Below are 15,393 nucleotides of genomic sequence, written 5' to 3'. Positions count from 1 at the left end.
TAACTATGGTTTGGTCTGAGACCGCTGTCTTTTCATGAGTGCGCTAAACTAACTAATTATGACAAGCCATTTTAACCTTTAAAAGCCAGACTGGATATGTGTTGCAGATATCTGTAATTCAGTTTTGCCTAGTCAAAAAGAGCATTTCATATATCCGCAACTCCAATTTTTCCTATTCATAATTGTCATTTCATATATCCACAACTATATTCCTCCTAGTACAAATGACGACACTTTTGCCATTCATGTGTATGGGGTTTGTCATGACAGATATCTACAACTGAGTTGCAGATAGCCGCTCTGTGAATTGCGGATATCTGTAACTGAATTACGACTAGTAGTAATTCCAGTTTGAGATATCTAAAATTTGATTCTCACTAGTCATTATTCCAGTTTAATTGAGGTCAATTAAAGATATCTACATGTTCCTTTTTAGATATTTTGAATTAAGTTTTGACTAGGCGAAATGATGTTGTAGATATCTCAAACTGGAATTATGACTAGTCAAAATGACGTTGTAGATACCTCAAACTGGAATTAGGAATAGTCGTAATTTAATTGTAGATATCCATTATCAAGTTTTAGATATCTTGAACCGAAGTTTGATTAGCGATATCTGAAATTGGACATATCTGTAACTTTCATTCCGCCTAGTCAGAATGTAATTACAGATATCTTGAATTAGAGTTTTGACTAGGTGAAATGACGTTGCAGAAGGCCCCGCCTACCACTTCAGGCGGGAGCGCGTTGTTGATAAACATTGCACTTGTGGTGAGCAAGATGGCAGAGCAGCCAGAGCCAGAGGCCAATGTTGATGTTCTTAGTCAAATATTCAATGCTGCAGCCCGTGCAAGGCAGGAGCTGGCAGGGAGGAATGCAGAGAATGCATTACTGGCCTCCTCATTTTCTTGTGGCTTTCTCAATTACAGCCAACGCCATGCTACTTTATACTACATACTACTTTCTGAACTGACTTCTTCTTCTTTGATTACGGCGTGGAGGAGAAGTGACGTATTTCTGGATATCTAATGCATGACGTTTGCGATATCTTTAATGTTAATTCTGCCTAGTCACAACTGAAGTACAGATATCTGCAATTGTCATTTAAGATGTGTGGCGAGTTGAGTGACATTTTCAGTGATGTCATCATTTCAGATATCTGTAATTCAGTTGTGCCTAGTCAAAAATGATATCTCTATATGTCCTTTTGACTAGTCACAATTACGTTACAGATATCTTGAATGAAAAATCCAACTATTCAGAATGTAATTACGACTAGTCAGAAAGACATTGCTGATATCTACAATGTTAATTCTGGATAGTCAAACTTTTGCTTTTAAATGTTAAATCCGCTTGGAATTAACTAATCAACAACTAGCCTTGTGTAGTCATCAGGGGCCAGCCAGAGGACCCATGGGATCTGGACTGGGACCAGTGATTCCTGATTCATTAAGAAGACTGAATCATTAACACGGGTGATTCAGGAACCGACCGGCTGTAGTCTGTTGTGGATTTGCTTTCCAAACCAACAGGCTAAACCACTTACATAACTAGCCATAAGCGTGACTATAGTGAAACATATGGCATAACCATGCCGTCAAAGGCGGAGCGTTTGTAACCCAGGTAATTTTACATGACAACAATTTACAGATTTCCCTTAAATGCGTCCCGCGCAGGGGCTCGATAGATGAATCTACAATTTACCAATGTGCCTGAATGCCACACACCCAGGCTCTTGGTGGGTCGGTATCATCGATAGAGTCGTTCCCAAACAACTGGTCTGCATTAAACCAACTACACTGTGTGCTACATGAAGAGGAACCAGAACTCTGGAGCGGCTAAAGTGGGTTGCTTGCTTAAGGGTAGTTGATGTTTTCGTGGAGAGCGGAAGAGAAAGCGAAGAAGTCCTAAACACGCGGTCAACATCATCCGGTGAGGCGGCTGGTGTAGCTGGGCTGACGACATGAGCCCAACAAGAAAACGCAGCAGCGTTTGGATGCATTTTGTTGATAAAGGTTTCGAGAGAGCGGAGTGCAATATTTGCAAATCAAACATATCAATCAAAGCGGGGTCAACCTTTAATCTTCGCCGCCACCTGAGGGCTCGGCACCCAAACGTGCAGGAGGCCGAGCAGAGACAGTGTTCCCCCGATGCGGACCAGGAGAAGGACGAAGCTAATGTCGCCGCCGCCAACACGTCGTTCGCCTTCGGTACGTACTCTCTGCACCGCCCACCATACAAGTCACTCTCCTCTCTCACAGCTGTGCGTTTTGTTTTAAAGCTGAACTCTAGACTCATCATTCCCCTTGTAGCTCTGCGGTTCAGACTTAGCTACGGGTTTGTGTGTGTCTGTGTGTGTGTGTGTGTGTGTGTGTGTGTGTGAGAGGGGGGTGGTGGGTGGGTGGGGGTTGTTTTCGACATGGTAACGCAAATCTTCACAACACTGGCTCCTTCAAAGTGCCGTTATCGCCATTAACAAATTGCAGCAATGCATCATGGGACTGCTAAAATACCCGGATGTGACATATACTGTTCTTTTTGTTTACTCTGTATACTAAATGAAGTATAATGTATCCTGCACTAAATCTTAACATTATTAAGGTTGTGTTATTAAGCATTTGTTTAAAACAACAGAGAGAGCTGTGGATTCAACTGTGTTTTCATTGTGGAGGCTGTGGTTTGTAATACTACGGAATTATATTGTGTTATAATTATATTCCACTGTTTAATTTATTCCAGTTTAACAGCACCACAAACTACATCCTCCGGAGTGATCACACAAATGATTCACCACCTTTCTGACTCTGTTTCAACATAAACTGATCACTATAACAGTCATAACAGGAGATTTGGTGCAAGAAAATTATATTAGACTGCGTTTGTTTTCACAAGTGTAATTAAGGAACTGGCAAATATGTGTAGAAGTGTACATTACTACAAACATTAACAATTGCTTTCTGATTTTCCTATAAGTAAAAAAGTTTTGATTTAGACTTTAATGTCAGGGCAGTAAAGTTTTAAATGTTCTTTATTATATTCTGCTGCCTAGGTACCCATCCCTAGCATTATTAGTGTTCTTAATTACACCTCTCCATCACCTTCACCCTGTGAAATTGTGTTGCGTAAAAATGATTATTGAATATTAATTTGTTTTCTTCCTGTCCAGTTAATGTGACACTGGAGGACGGAGACTCTGGCGGCATTGCCACAGTGACTGAAAAAAAGTATTCTGTCAAGCCAGTAGAACAAACAGCACGCAAAGAGGCGAGTGATAACCCCCCTGTGAAACGAACACAGCACAGACGGAGTTTGATTTGGAGGCACTTTCAGCGTTTGGACAGTTTGAATGCTGCTCAATGCGGTATTTGCATGAAGAAGGTGCAATGTTTTAAATATGGCAGCACCAGCAACCTGCGTCGACACATGTCAAAGAGACACCCGAAGGTCTTCTCTGATTTAGAGGCAAACGAGGCGCACGAAACACCTTTGAACTCAACACAGGACTCAAGTACTAATAATGGCACTCAGGGGACCTTTCATGCAACAGAGCAGAAAAGTTTTCAAGGTAAGCACTTTGTAACCCAGTTTTACTGTGTGAATAGTAACTACATCTCTCAAAATTATTTCCGATGGTGAACACAATTGTAACATGTACATGAATGGCACACCTAGTGGTAGGCCTGTTACATTTCACACATTTCAAAATCCAGCTGTATCCAAGATAAACAGTGTCCTTCTTCTTTTCTTAGCATGTGACGACGAAAGGCGTGTGTTCAGGAGGGAGAGGGAGCTGATAGATGCTCTGAGGAGGACACAGAAGGAGGAGGCCCTGACACTGCAGCATCAGAGGGAGCTGCTCGAGAAACTCCGTGCAGCCAATGCCAGAGAAGCAGCTGCAGAGAGGGAGGAAATCGAGTCATTGAGGAAAGCACAGCAGGAGGAAGCAAAGGACTTAGAGAGACAGAGAGAAGAGTTGCAGAAGGAGAAAGAAGAGCTGCAGAAGGAGAAAGAAGAGCTACAAAATAAATGGAAGGAGCTTGAGCAAGAAAAAGAAGAACTTTTATTGTTTTCAAGAGCACAGTGAGCCTCCGAGTTCTGTTCATCAATACAGTGTAGCAGCAGGACTCCTTCAGTTCTTGTTTTTTTATGGGTACCGTCATCACTGATTTTTAACCTTTCTCCAAATGCTTCAGGTCAAATACAGGACGGTGTAAAAGCCTGTAGTTAAACAGTGGATTTTGTTTCTGATGATTGATTCAGATGATGCCCTGAAATCTCTTGTCTCATGCCACGCCCCCTCAGTGCATTTGCTCATTGGCACAATAAGCACCTGTCAAATGTGTATAGTAAACAGCCTCTGTTTGTCTGGTCATTTAGATTAATGAACTGTGTGTCAAATACAGTAGAAACTGATATATAGTAGAAGCCGCCATATTGCTATCACTGTTAAGACAAGAAAATATATAGATAGGGCTTGAATAATCAGAATTCATTTTTCATACAAAGACCTTTTAGAATGTCATGCTTTTATTTTTTGACCTTGTTGTTGAAGCCAAATGTTTGATGACAACGTACCCTTAAAGTGTAAAGTGTCGACCAATATATATTTAGGAAAGTTCTCTCATTTTTATGAATATGTTCCATATTCCCACTGTTGGCAAAATTTCTAAGAATTAATGTTTGAAAATCGCATGTTGTGCTCTTGTTTTTATTAAATCAACACATCACGAATACTTAAATCAGAATTAGTAAAAAAAATTAACTTTGTTATACTTTTATTGATTATAAATGCAGTTTATAAAGTCCAGTGTGATAATGAATTATTATTAACCCTACATGACTTGAATGTTGTTAGTAGGGAATACAAAAGGCAAATACTACCTTAAAAGAATATTTGATGAATTGAACACCATAAATATATATATATTATTCACCTTCAGTGTTAAATAAATAAGGGTGAAAGTAAAAGTGATCAATTTGTGATCTTGTGTTTAGTTGAATGTTTGTGCACAACTACAAACTGGAACAATACATGCCCTTCAACTAATTTTAAGATCTTGGATTATTTAATGTTATTTGATATTTAAATAATGAATATTTACGAAAAACCAGAACCCCTGGTGGTTTAGGCAGGTATAGATAGATGATGGATATGTTAGATTACTTTGATTAGAGCCTGTATCTTAAAATGCATAAACTGGTAAAAAGGGAAGTACAGCTACGTGCATTGTCTGTTTTCAGACAATAGTCACTGCTGTTAAGAAATCTGCAACAGGTTTTGGTTGCTGTGACCATTCCTGTCATTCATGATGACCATATATGGATTCCTTTCTAAAGTTGCTCCAGTGGAAGTGATTGGGAACAAAACTTGCAGGCTGAGTTGTACTTCTACAGTTGGCATATACAAGACAGTGTTTCCTGGTTAACCTGCAGTAGACATTTTTGGAACATGCACTCCATGTAATTTGAATTACATTATTGAAACTCTGGGTCGGCATGATCATGCTAATCCTTAGTATAGTGGACAGTATCTCCACCTGTCACGCAGAAGACGGGTTTGATTCCCTGACGGGGAATATTTATTTTTATGAACTTCTCATAGAGATTAGTAAAGTCTGGTACTGTACTTTATTTATAAAGCATGTACACAGACATGTCACGAAGCAAAAAAATATTAAAACACATGAATTAATTGAAACAATGAGAACCAACATCCAAGGTACAAGTAAAAAAAAGCAGGAAAAACTGCATGTTTTAATATTTTTATATTTTATTTATATATCATTTTTAAATGGCATTTTGCACAACAGTAATGGAGACAGTATGAAAGCCTGTTTCAGAGTTCATGGCTCAGTTAAAATAGTGAACTTATTCTTGTAGTATACACCAATCAGGCACAACATTATGACCACCTTTCTAATATTGTGTAGCGGTCCTATAAGTTGAGGGGAGGCGCCTCTGTGCATCACCCTGCAGATACCTGATCAGTTTGGGGATCTAGTGAGTTTGGAAACTAGGCCAACACCTTGTGCTGTTTTTCTGTTTTGTTTTGTTTTTGTTTGTTTGTTTCTAAACTTTTTTTGTGTGTGTTAATGTCATTGCTTTGGGGTGAGGGTGCCTGGTCTGGTCTAGATGGGTGGTACATGTCTAAGTAACATCCACATGAATACCAGGTGCAAACATTTCACTGCAGAACACTGAATTGTCACAAGACGCTCAATGTTATTTACTACTCCCGGCAGTGGTTTTAATGTTGTGGCTGATCGGATGTGGATTCATACGATAGACAAAGCGCATGCGCAGTGCTTGTAGTTGTTTTATTTCCCAGAGTAGAACTTGTCAGGTACTATTTACCGACTGCCACTCCATGTAGCAAGGACCACCACCTACGACATATAATGCATGGATGTATGTTACAGAGGGCAACGTTATAAACTTATCTATCGTTTTAATACGAACTCGAGAAGTAGGCTAACCTGAGAAGTAGTGAAGCCTGGAAGACTAAACCCAGGGCGCAAATGAGCCCTGGTGACGTCAGCTCTTGCGTCCTGGTCCTGTTCCGGGTGTCGGAAGATGGCTGACAGTGGATCCGTGGCAGCGAGAAGATGCGACTCCGGCTCCTTGTCCTCTGTGAGTATGGAGACTATCTCCGCGCTGACGGAGCTGGAGGACCTGGAGAGAGTTTACCAGCAGCTCTGCGCCGAGGAGGTTCGTATAAACATCAGCGTTTACAGCGGTTTGTTTGTGGCTGCTTCATCCACGTAAACTTCCGCTACGCTGCCGTCTCAAAACACTGTCGAGAGAAAGACCCTCACTGTAGTAAACTGTGGATCAATTAACACTATCAGTCATAATAATTCGTTTTCTTTTCACGCCGATACATTGCTACTGTTCTGTATTTCCTAGACATGGTGGTGTACAGGTGTTTTTGTCTACAACACTGCAACAGCACTTCATATCGTGTGATCACAGCCATCCTGTTTAACTCGTGTTTCTGGATAAAGTGTGCTACTCCACATTTAGTGAGGACACATTGGGTAAAATAAAAGGCCCGAGAGTTCATTCATGGTGGCTAGATTATAATTCTGAACTCTGAAATGATAATATTAAAATTCATGATTATGATTATTATTTAACGACCCCTGCTTTTCTAAAATATTTGTGTTTGATTTTAAGGAGTTGAAGTCAAGGTCTCTGATTTTCAGTTACCCTCACCTCCCCATTGACCTATGTGAAAATATCCCTTGCATCGTATTAATAATATAATAATAATAATACTAAAGCATAACAGTGATGCCAAATTATAAAATATTCTATAGCTTAGTATGTATCAGGGCAATCCAATGAATGAATAAAAAAACTCTGAAATGTTCTGCAGGCCGCACATTAACCCATATTATTTTGGCATATATGCCATACATGCACAGTGACTTGAAAGATTATTAATTGGTGGGAAAATTACAAATGGATTACATAGTGGTCCTGCCAAAACCTAGAAATGTTGCTCAGAAATACTTTTATTTTATTGCTTTATTTATTTATTTATTTTATCCAGGACTAGGATAATCCTGTTGATAATATTTTGAGACTTTTATGAAGAGATGTGTTAGAACAGGGTGCGTGGACCTCTAGTGGTCCGTGGTGTAATTGCAAATAAAATATCCTTTGTAAAAGATCATATGACATGTATGGACATAGGATTATTTTACTCAAATGTGAATGTGAAATGAGACCTTTATCTACCTAAACTACAGAGGGTAACATGACTTTTTTTTCTCTAATTACATCTGTTTCACACGTGTAATTTACTGTATTTTATTAAGAGATCTCGCTCCCAGTTGCATTGCTCAAAGTTTCTGCATGATGCTGTTAATAACTTAACACGATCTGCATCTGTTTCACATTATGAGACCCCTGCTGTTACAGTGGGCATACACTGTTCATTTCTTATTAATGCTCTTATTGTGAAACATCTGCAGAAGGTGTTGTAGAAAACTCATTAACTTGCATGTTCAGGTTCGCACTTGAAAGCCGCAGTTACACAAAGAACTCCCACCCCCTCCAGAGTGGGTTGTGGGGGTCCTCAGCGTAGATCAAAAATGTGCACGGGGCCCAGGACCCCAAAAAGTTTGAGAACCACTGTGTTGGAGGACTTTATCTATATTGGATAGGTTTGTCATACTCATGGAAAATACAATATAAAAACTGATGGAAACCTCAGAGAGAAACCAAAGTGTTCAAATGTAAAAATATACTGTGATCTTCTTCATAGTACATATGTACGATGTCCTTACATGTTTTGTTCTGTGTTTAATGTAGAAGGAGGTGGAAGTTGAGCTGGACAGACTGGTTGGCCAGGAGGGGACTATTCACACCAAGATGCTGGCGCTGCAGAGGATGGGGTACAGTCTCCGTAGATCAGTGCAGCTTGAAGAGCAGCTGGTGATCTAAGATCTCTAAATATGAATCTGCAATCATCTTGTCGAAAATGATTTGTGTTTGCCTTTCAGACCCAATCTGCAGTTGATCGGAGGGGATGCCAGTCAGCTGTCGGGCATGATCAATTTTACCTGCAGTCTGGCTGAAAACGTCAGCCGCAAAGTAAGACAGCTGGACCTGGCAAAGGTACGTGCACATTCTCACTCCTTCTGTCGCATATACAGTATCTGTTCATGATCACCAGGGATGTAATGTGATCAGCCCACAAAAAAAACCTTTATGTTCAAAGGCTCCCCTCTCTTTCGCCTCTCTGCCCAGCTGCCTCTAGACGTTGTTCCTTCGTGTTGAGAGGGAGTGTTTTCTTGCCATGGTCGCTTAGTGTTTGCTCTAGGGGGTTCAGGCTCTGGGTTTTGTAAAGCGCCTTGAGACAATTTGGATTGTTATTGACGCTTCATACGTAGAAGTGAATTTAATTTAACGGTATTATCTAATATGATCCCATGCAAAACACTGCAACACTTAACAATTACTATTGTTGAAAAAAAGATTTTAGAGGTTTATTTTAGCTCTCAGGTAATGTAAATGTTGTATTTCAGTAACAATAATTTTGTGGTCCAGGATGAAGTTTATCTGAACCACATGCTTTCGTGTCTGAGTATGAATCCCATTTGATTTTTTAATTTATTTATTTATTCTTTTTTATGCAGACGCGGCTGTATAATGTCATACAGCGTGCAGATGACATCCTCGATCTGAAATTCTGTACAGACGGCGTGCAGACAGCTCTACGTAATGAAGACTATGAACAGGCTGCTGCTCATATTCATCGATACCTTTCTCTGGACCAGTCGGTTATTGAGCTCAGCAGGCAGGGAGAAGAAAGTACGAACTCTTGACCCTTTCACTATACCGAGATCTTCTTTGATGATTTTGTATAATTCCCCATTGAGTTTGTCACATCCTGTAAAGAATGTAGTGATAAAGATAATGCTTCAGCGCTTCAACCCACCGTCACGTCTTCACAGGCAGTGCCGTGGACGCCAGTCTGGTCATGCTGCAGGAGGCAGAGCAAAAACTGAAGGTCATCGTTTCTGAGAAGCTCGATGAAGCTGTAGCAGCCGTGGATCTTGCGCAGGTGGAAAGGTTTTTCAAGATCTTTCCTCTGTTGGGCCTCCACCAACAGGGACTCGCCCGCTTTGGTCAATACCTCTGCAGTCAGGTCAGTAACAAGAGCAATGCTGGGAGATGGGTGTAAGGTGTTACTTGTTCTTGTTTTCAAATTATTACAAAGGTTTTCTGTTTTTGGTAATTTCTGTTTGATTGCCTGCCTGATTTGTACTCTGATTTGTGGGAAATTAGGCCGTGTGTAAATGAACTGTTTTGATGAGGTTTACTCAAGGGTGTAATCTGAAATGGCATCCACCTGTACTCAAAGCTGCCCCACCTAATCTATGCAAGAGGTTAAGCCTTGATACAATTAAAATAATTTAATTTAATAAAAGTTAATTCCCCACACAGTTGTCGAGAAAAGGAAAATTAGATATAGAGACCAAAACAACAGGTTGACACACATTTGGACCTCAGGTGACCATCTGAGGAACCTCAGTCTTTGTGTCCACATACAGCTTTAGAATTTCTATAGACTTCATAGTAAAATTATAGTTACATACTTTCTAATGTTTAAAACCTTTGCTTTTGTCATTATGTTTCTTATTGTTATTTTTTAGTCCAATCATGCCTTATTTGTGTCTCCTGCTCATGCAGCTTGCCTCCAAAGCTGAGGAGAACCTGTTGTTAGCTACAGGAGGAGATCTGGGTGAGAAGAGGGCTCTGCTGATATTCGCAGACACTCTAACACTGCTCCTTGAAGGTGAGAAAAAGCCCGTACATTTACATGTACACTTGCCCTTGGATATTCATGGACTCCTCCCGTATGCTTGTGTGTGTTCACAGGTATTGCTCGTGTTGTTGAGACTCATCAGCCTATAGTAGAGACGTATTACGGTCCAGGCCACCTGTACACACTGATCACTCACCTGCAGCAGGAATGTGACCGTCAGGCCCAGAAGATAGTCGACAAGTTCATCCAGCAGAGAGGATACCACAGCAAGGTGTGCACAATGTCTGAGCTGCATAATGTGGTCGTTTTGTTTGTACCTGCTGTGACTCTTGAGTCTGTCCTCTAGTTTCAGATTGTCCAGAGCAGCATGATGAAGAGCATGCCAGGCGAGAGGATTGAACCAAGGTGTGTGTGCTAGTCTGAGCAACATGCTGCACCCCGCTTTGTTTGCCTTTACTTGTTTTTGTTTACACCTCTGTCTTACATGAACAGAGAGCTGGACCCTGTGCTGTCAGAGGTAACTCTGATGAACGCGAGGGCGGAGCTCTACCTGCGCTTCTTACGGCGTCGCATGATGGCAGACTTTGAAGTTGGAGATGCCCAGAGCATCACACAGGGTATTTCTATATTAAAGTATAATTTTACATAAACTGATGCACGTTTGAAATGAGGTGTAGAAAATGTTTGTTTTTTATCCTCCCATTTTTGAAAACCCAGAGCATCAGCAGAACATGGAGAAGCTGCTCAAACACTGTCAGCTGAGCAGAACCATGCAGGAGCTGATTGGCTACTACGTTCCTATGGAGGAGTACTACATGAGGGAGTCCGTCAACAAGGTCAGCTTTATATCGTGTTATTTCTGTAGAAGACTTACATGTGGCTGCGGTACCATATGTATATGTGAAAAAAGTTGTTTAAATATTTTTGTAGGTGCGGAGAGCTGCCTGCATTCTTTGGTCGGGTACCATTAGAAGAAAGTGAGCTTAGCTGATCTCTACTTGTCTCTGCTTTAATTAGAAACTACTAACATAATGCACTTGAATCACAGAGTGAACTCTTGGTGGTTCCAGTTGCATTGTGGGTAATGTAGCCTCCATGGGTTGACTGTGAAAAAGACTATATGTCTCTGGTTCGTTTGAATCTTATTTGACAAAATGCATTTGATAAATGCTAATATAAAAATATAAATATAAAAATGAACAGAAACTGTTACAATTAACAGTTAACACAGATATTTCTGGTATGTGTATAACAAGCTGAAATAATGTGATACTTCCTGTATTAGATATATTTATTCATTGTTTTTTGTCTTGCAGGCTGTTGCTATGGACACATATGAAAAGGGTCAGCTGACCAGCAGCATGGTGGATGACTGTTTCTACATTGTAAAAAAGTGCATCAGCAGAGCATTGTCCAGCTCCAGCATCGACTGCCTCTGTGCCATGATCAACCACGCAAACTCTGTGCTGGAGTCTGACTTCAGGTGCTCACTTTTTCTCTGTCTTGTTGATTTGTTGAATGTTTTATACACATCAGACGGCTACATGTGATCCTCCCTGCTCTGTCCGTCTGTTTCCACCTGTCAGGGAGGTGCTGTACAATAAGCTGCGTCAGGGCTTCCCAGCCACAACGCTGCAGGACATCCAGCGTGGTGTGAGCAGCGCGGTCAGCCTGATGCAGAGCAGCTTACAGCAGGGCAAGTTCAACACGTTGGGCATTGAGAGTACCGAAAACGCTAAGGCTGCATTTCTGGTAAGACACACAGAAAGAAACTCACACATCCCTTCTTCACTCACAGGTCTTTTCCTGTAACAAAAATGAAGCATTTGCATATATTGTGCAAGTCTTTTTAAGCAAAAGGCAGCAAGAATTTAAAGGAGGCATCAAATATGTGAATAAGCTCCTCCGATTTAAGAGCGCTAAGTAGTGCTTTAATTATTAAAAAGGCTCTTTGCTAAAGGAAGCACTACTCCAAAAACCTTTTAACACGTTTGTCCAATGGCAGACTCAAATCAAAAAGCTCATAAAGGTTTGTAGTTCCCTGTTGGACTCCAGAAGTCAAAATGCATCGTCTTCAGCAGATTCTATTTTTAAGGAACGACTGACTTAATCTCACTCCGTTTTTTCACCCCAGGTGACTCTGAATAATGTCGAGGTGTGTAGTGAGAATATCACAACTCTGAAGAGGAACCTAGAGGTGAGTTTCACATCCCTGCAGAGGCTCTCTGCCTCTCACCTGTTCACTGTGTTATTTCTAGTTCTGTTTCTGTAAAACAAAACGTTTTTTTTCTTTTTTTTCTTGGTAGAACGACTGCTCCAAGTTGTTCAGTCAAGGCGCAGGTTCTGGTGAACAAGCCAAGATCGAAAGCTGTTTGTCCGACCTTGTCAGCACATCCACAAAGTTCAAGGATCTCTTACAGGTTGGACACACACGTGCACGCACACACACACACACACACACACACACACACACACACACACACACACACACACACTGGTCTGTGTTTCTCAGCTGTGAGTTTATTAATTAGGAGTAGGAGCGAGGGAATGGGTAACTGTTGTTAGCATGACAGACCAGTGTGCACAGTGGAGGAAAATTGCTTGTTAAAGTCACAGGAGATTACAGCTGAGCTTTAATGAGATCTGTTAAACCTTGTTGTTGTATGGAGAGGAAGGAAAAAAACAACTTTGTACTCTGATTTTTTTTTAACAAGGTAGGAGTCAGGTGTTTTCAGTAACCATTTGTTGTAAACAGCGTCCTCTGAGCACAGAAAATCTGATTCTGTTTCACAGGAGGGTCTGACTGAGTTAAACACAACAGCCATAAAGCCTCAGGTCAAACCGTGGATCAGCAGCTTCCTTTCCATCTCGCATAACATCGAAGAGGTAACAGTGTCACATTTCTGCGCAAACATAACTCAGAGGTCATGAAACATGTTGCTGTAACTCTTGCCGTTCCTCACAGGAGGAATTTAATGACTATGAAGCTAATGACCCCTGGGTGCAGCAGCTCATTGTTAATTTGGAGCAACTCATGGCAGAGTTTAAGGTATCCACACTTTTTAATTTGTGACGTTATATTTGCTGATTAAATCACTCGTCTTTCACATTTTTCTTGTCTCCTAATGATCATTCCCCTCCCTTACCAGACGGCCCTCTCTCCTGTCATCTACGACACGCTGACCAGCCTGATGACCAGCTTGATATCCATTGAAATGGAGAAGACGGTCCTCAAATGCTCATTCAGCAGGGTGAGGAGCAGAGTTTAACCACCAGGTGGCAGCGGGCTCTCTGTGCATCACATCACTGATACACATGAAGAAAAGACTCAAGCTGTGATTTATTAATAAGTCCAGAAAGGCCTGTAGGGGAGGGCGCTTCCTTTTAGCCCGTTAGCCTCTTCCCCCAAATGAATTCTTATTCTGCATCCATCCAGTGTACTGTATAGTACTAACCAAAGGCCTGAAGACATTATTGCTGTATTCATAATGTGTACACACACACACACACACACACTGTTTTTCACCATGCTGATCGTTTTGTCGTAGCTTGGAGGGCTGCAGTTTGATAAAGAGCTTCGTTCTCTTGTGGCGTATCTCACCACTGTGACCACCTGGACCATCAGGGATAAATTTGCTCGACTCACGCAGATGGCCACCATCCTCAACCTGGAGCGGGTAACTCATGTTTTATACCCACACATAGATACATGCATACAGGACACACATCTTTTACCCATTTAGACCAATGGTAGATGGAAGCTAGTTATATGTAATCAAACATTTCATGCTACTTTACTACTGCTGCTCTTCCACTTTGAGCGTTGTACTTTCTACTGCAGTACATTTATTCGACTGCTTTAGCTACTAGTTACTGTAATTAAACTATGACTATAGCAGTACAATAGGGCCTGCTTAACTACATATACCTGTAGTCAGTTTATGTCGGACCTGGGATGACAACTCTAAAAGTCTATAAATCTAATATAAATAAATGACTAAGCTATAACACTGTTTACACATTAATCCATCAGTATATCATTTATAAAAGTGTCAGAGTCATTGTACATTTTCCTCATGAAATGTGTGAGTTAAGTGTTGCTACCTGGACTTAAATAAGTAATCTCAACTAATCTTTACATTGCAAAGACTTACTTTTACCTATTTCTACTGCAGGTTACTGAGATCCTGGATTACTGGGGCCCTAATTCAGGCCCCTTGACGTGGCGGCTGACCCCGGCAGAGGTGCGCCAAGTTCTAGCGCTGCGCATCGATTTCAGAAGTGAAGATATCAAGAGGCTGCGGCTGTAACTGAAGATCTTGTACGCTTGGTTGTTGGCGACTCCTGCTCTCTACCCACCTTGTGATGTTTTTCCCCTCAAGGCTTTCTCCATGTTTCTGCGCAGATGTGGCCAAGGCTGAGGGTTTCTTTTTATCTGAAACAACGAGTGCTGATTTCTCTTCAGTGGTGTTTTCAGACCTTCTGCTGCTCAGCCAGCTGATGTCAGTCTGTATCAATTACAGCTGAGCTCTTAGGGCAGTGATTGTGGACTCTTGTATATGAATTAACAGTAAAATATGACACTATTCTCTCCAATATGTAATTAAAAGTGTAAATGTGTAATTGTGTCACAGCGGGAGTTCCAACCTTTTTTTTTTTACCTGTGACTGACTGAGAAACGAGGACATGCTGGGACTGAGGAGCGGAGCTCTGCGGCTTTCAGTGAAACAGAGCAGTAATGAACATCATACCCATTAAACTGACAGAAGCAGGTCAGACAGCTGATCCAGCGTAGTCATTCAATATATGAATAGCTCCTTGTCTGCGAGGATGGAACACTTTTAACCTAATAAATTGAGAGCTGCGCTGCAACACCTCTGATCCCTGCCATCCGCCACAATTCACCAAGTGCTGGCCTATTGCCATGCAAGACCTGTTCCCAATCTTTTGTACGTATTTCTGACACTAAATACAAAGCTGTGTTCACCAGGCAATGGAGCATTAAACGTGGCCCACTCTCATAACGTTCAGCCTAATTTCCTGGTCTAGCCTTAATTCTCCACACAGGTTAAAGCAGGTCAGAGTGTGTTTAAACATTCGTTTACCCTGTTTGT

General features: G+C 41.2%; 2 protein-coding genes across 2 annotated transcripts; both read left to right on the top strand.

The window, feature by feature from the left end:
- Window positions 1-1,696: 1,696 nt before the first annotated feature.
- LOC125005942 (101 kDa malaria antigen) lies at window positions 1,697-4,689 on the top strand. Its single transcript, XM_047581610.1, has 3 exons — window positions 1,697-2,210; window positions 3,167-3,565; window positions 3,750-4,689. The coding sequence occupies exons 1-3, from the start codon at window positions 1,964-1,966 to the stop codon at window positions 4,082-4,084; spliced, it is 981 nt and encodes a 326-aa protein (XP_047437566.1). The 5' UTR covers window positions 1,697-1,963; the 3' UTR covers window positions 4,085-4,689.
- A 1,846-nt stretch (window positions 4,690-6,535) lies between these two features.
- cog4 (component of oligomeric golgi complex 4) lies at window positions 6,536-15,055 on the top strand. Its single transcript, XM_047580034.1, has 19 exons — window positions 6,536-6,708; window positions 8,320-8,402; window positions 8,511-8,625; window positions 9,147-9,321; window positions 9,465-9,658; window positions 10,204-10,309; window positions 10,393-10,550; window positions 10,626-10,684; window positions 10,772-10,896; window positions 10,997-11,115; window positions 11,596-11,762; window positions 11,866-12,031; window positions 12,414-12,476; window positions 12,586-12,699; window positions 13,073-13,165; window positions 13,245-13,328; window positions 13,429-13,530; window positions 13,828-13,956; window positions 14,455-15,055. The coding sequence occupies exons 1-19, from the start codon at window positions 6,574-6,576 to the stop codon at window positions 14,587-14,589; spliced, it is 2,322 nt and encodes a 773-aa protein (XP_047435990.1). The 5' UTR covers window positions 6,536-6,573; the 3' UTR covers window positions 14,590-15,055.
- Window positions 15,056-15,393: the final 338 nt, after the last annotated feature.

Source organism: Mugil cephalus, chromosome 3 (assembly GCF_022458985.1).
Source record: "Mugil cephalus isolate CIBA_MC_2020 chromosome 3, CIBA_Mcephalus_1.1, whole genome shotgun sequence".
Taxonomy (NCBI): domain Eukaryota; kingdom Metazoa; phylum Chordata; class Actinopteri; order Mugiliformes; family Mugilidae; genus Mugil; species Mugil cephalus.
The sequence above is the reverse complement of the archived record's forward strand: the minus strand, read 5'-3'. Positions and strand labels throughout refer to the sequence as shown.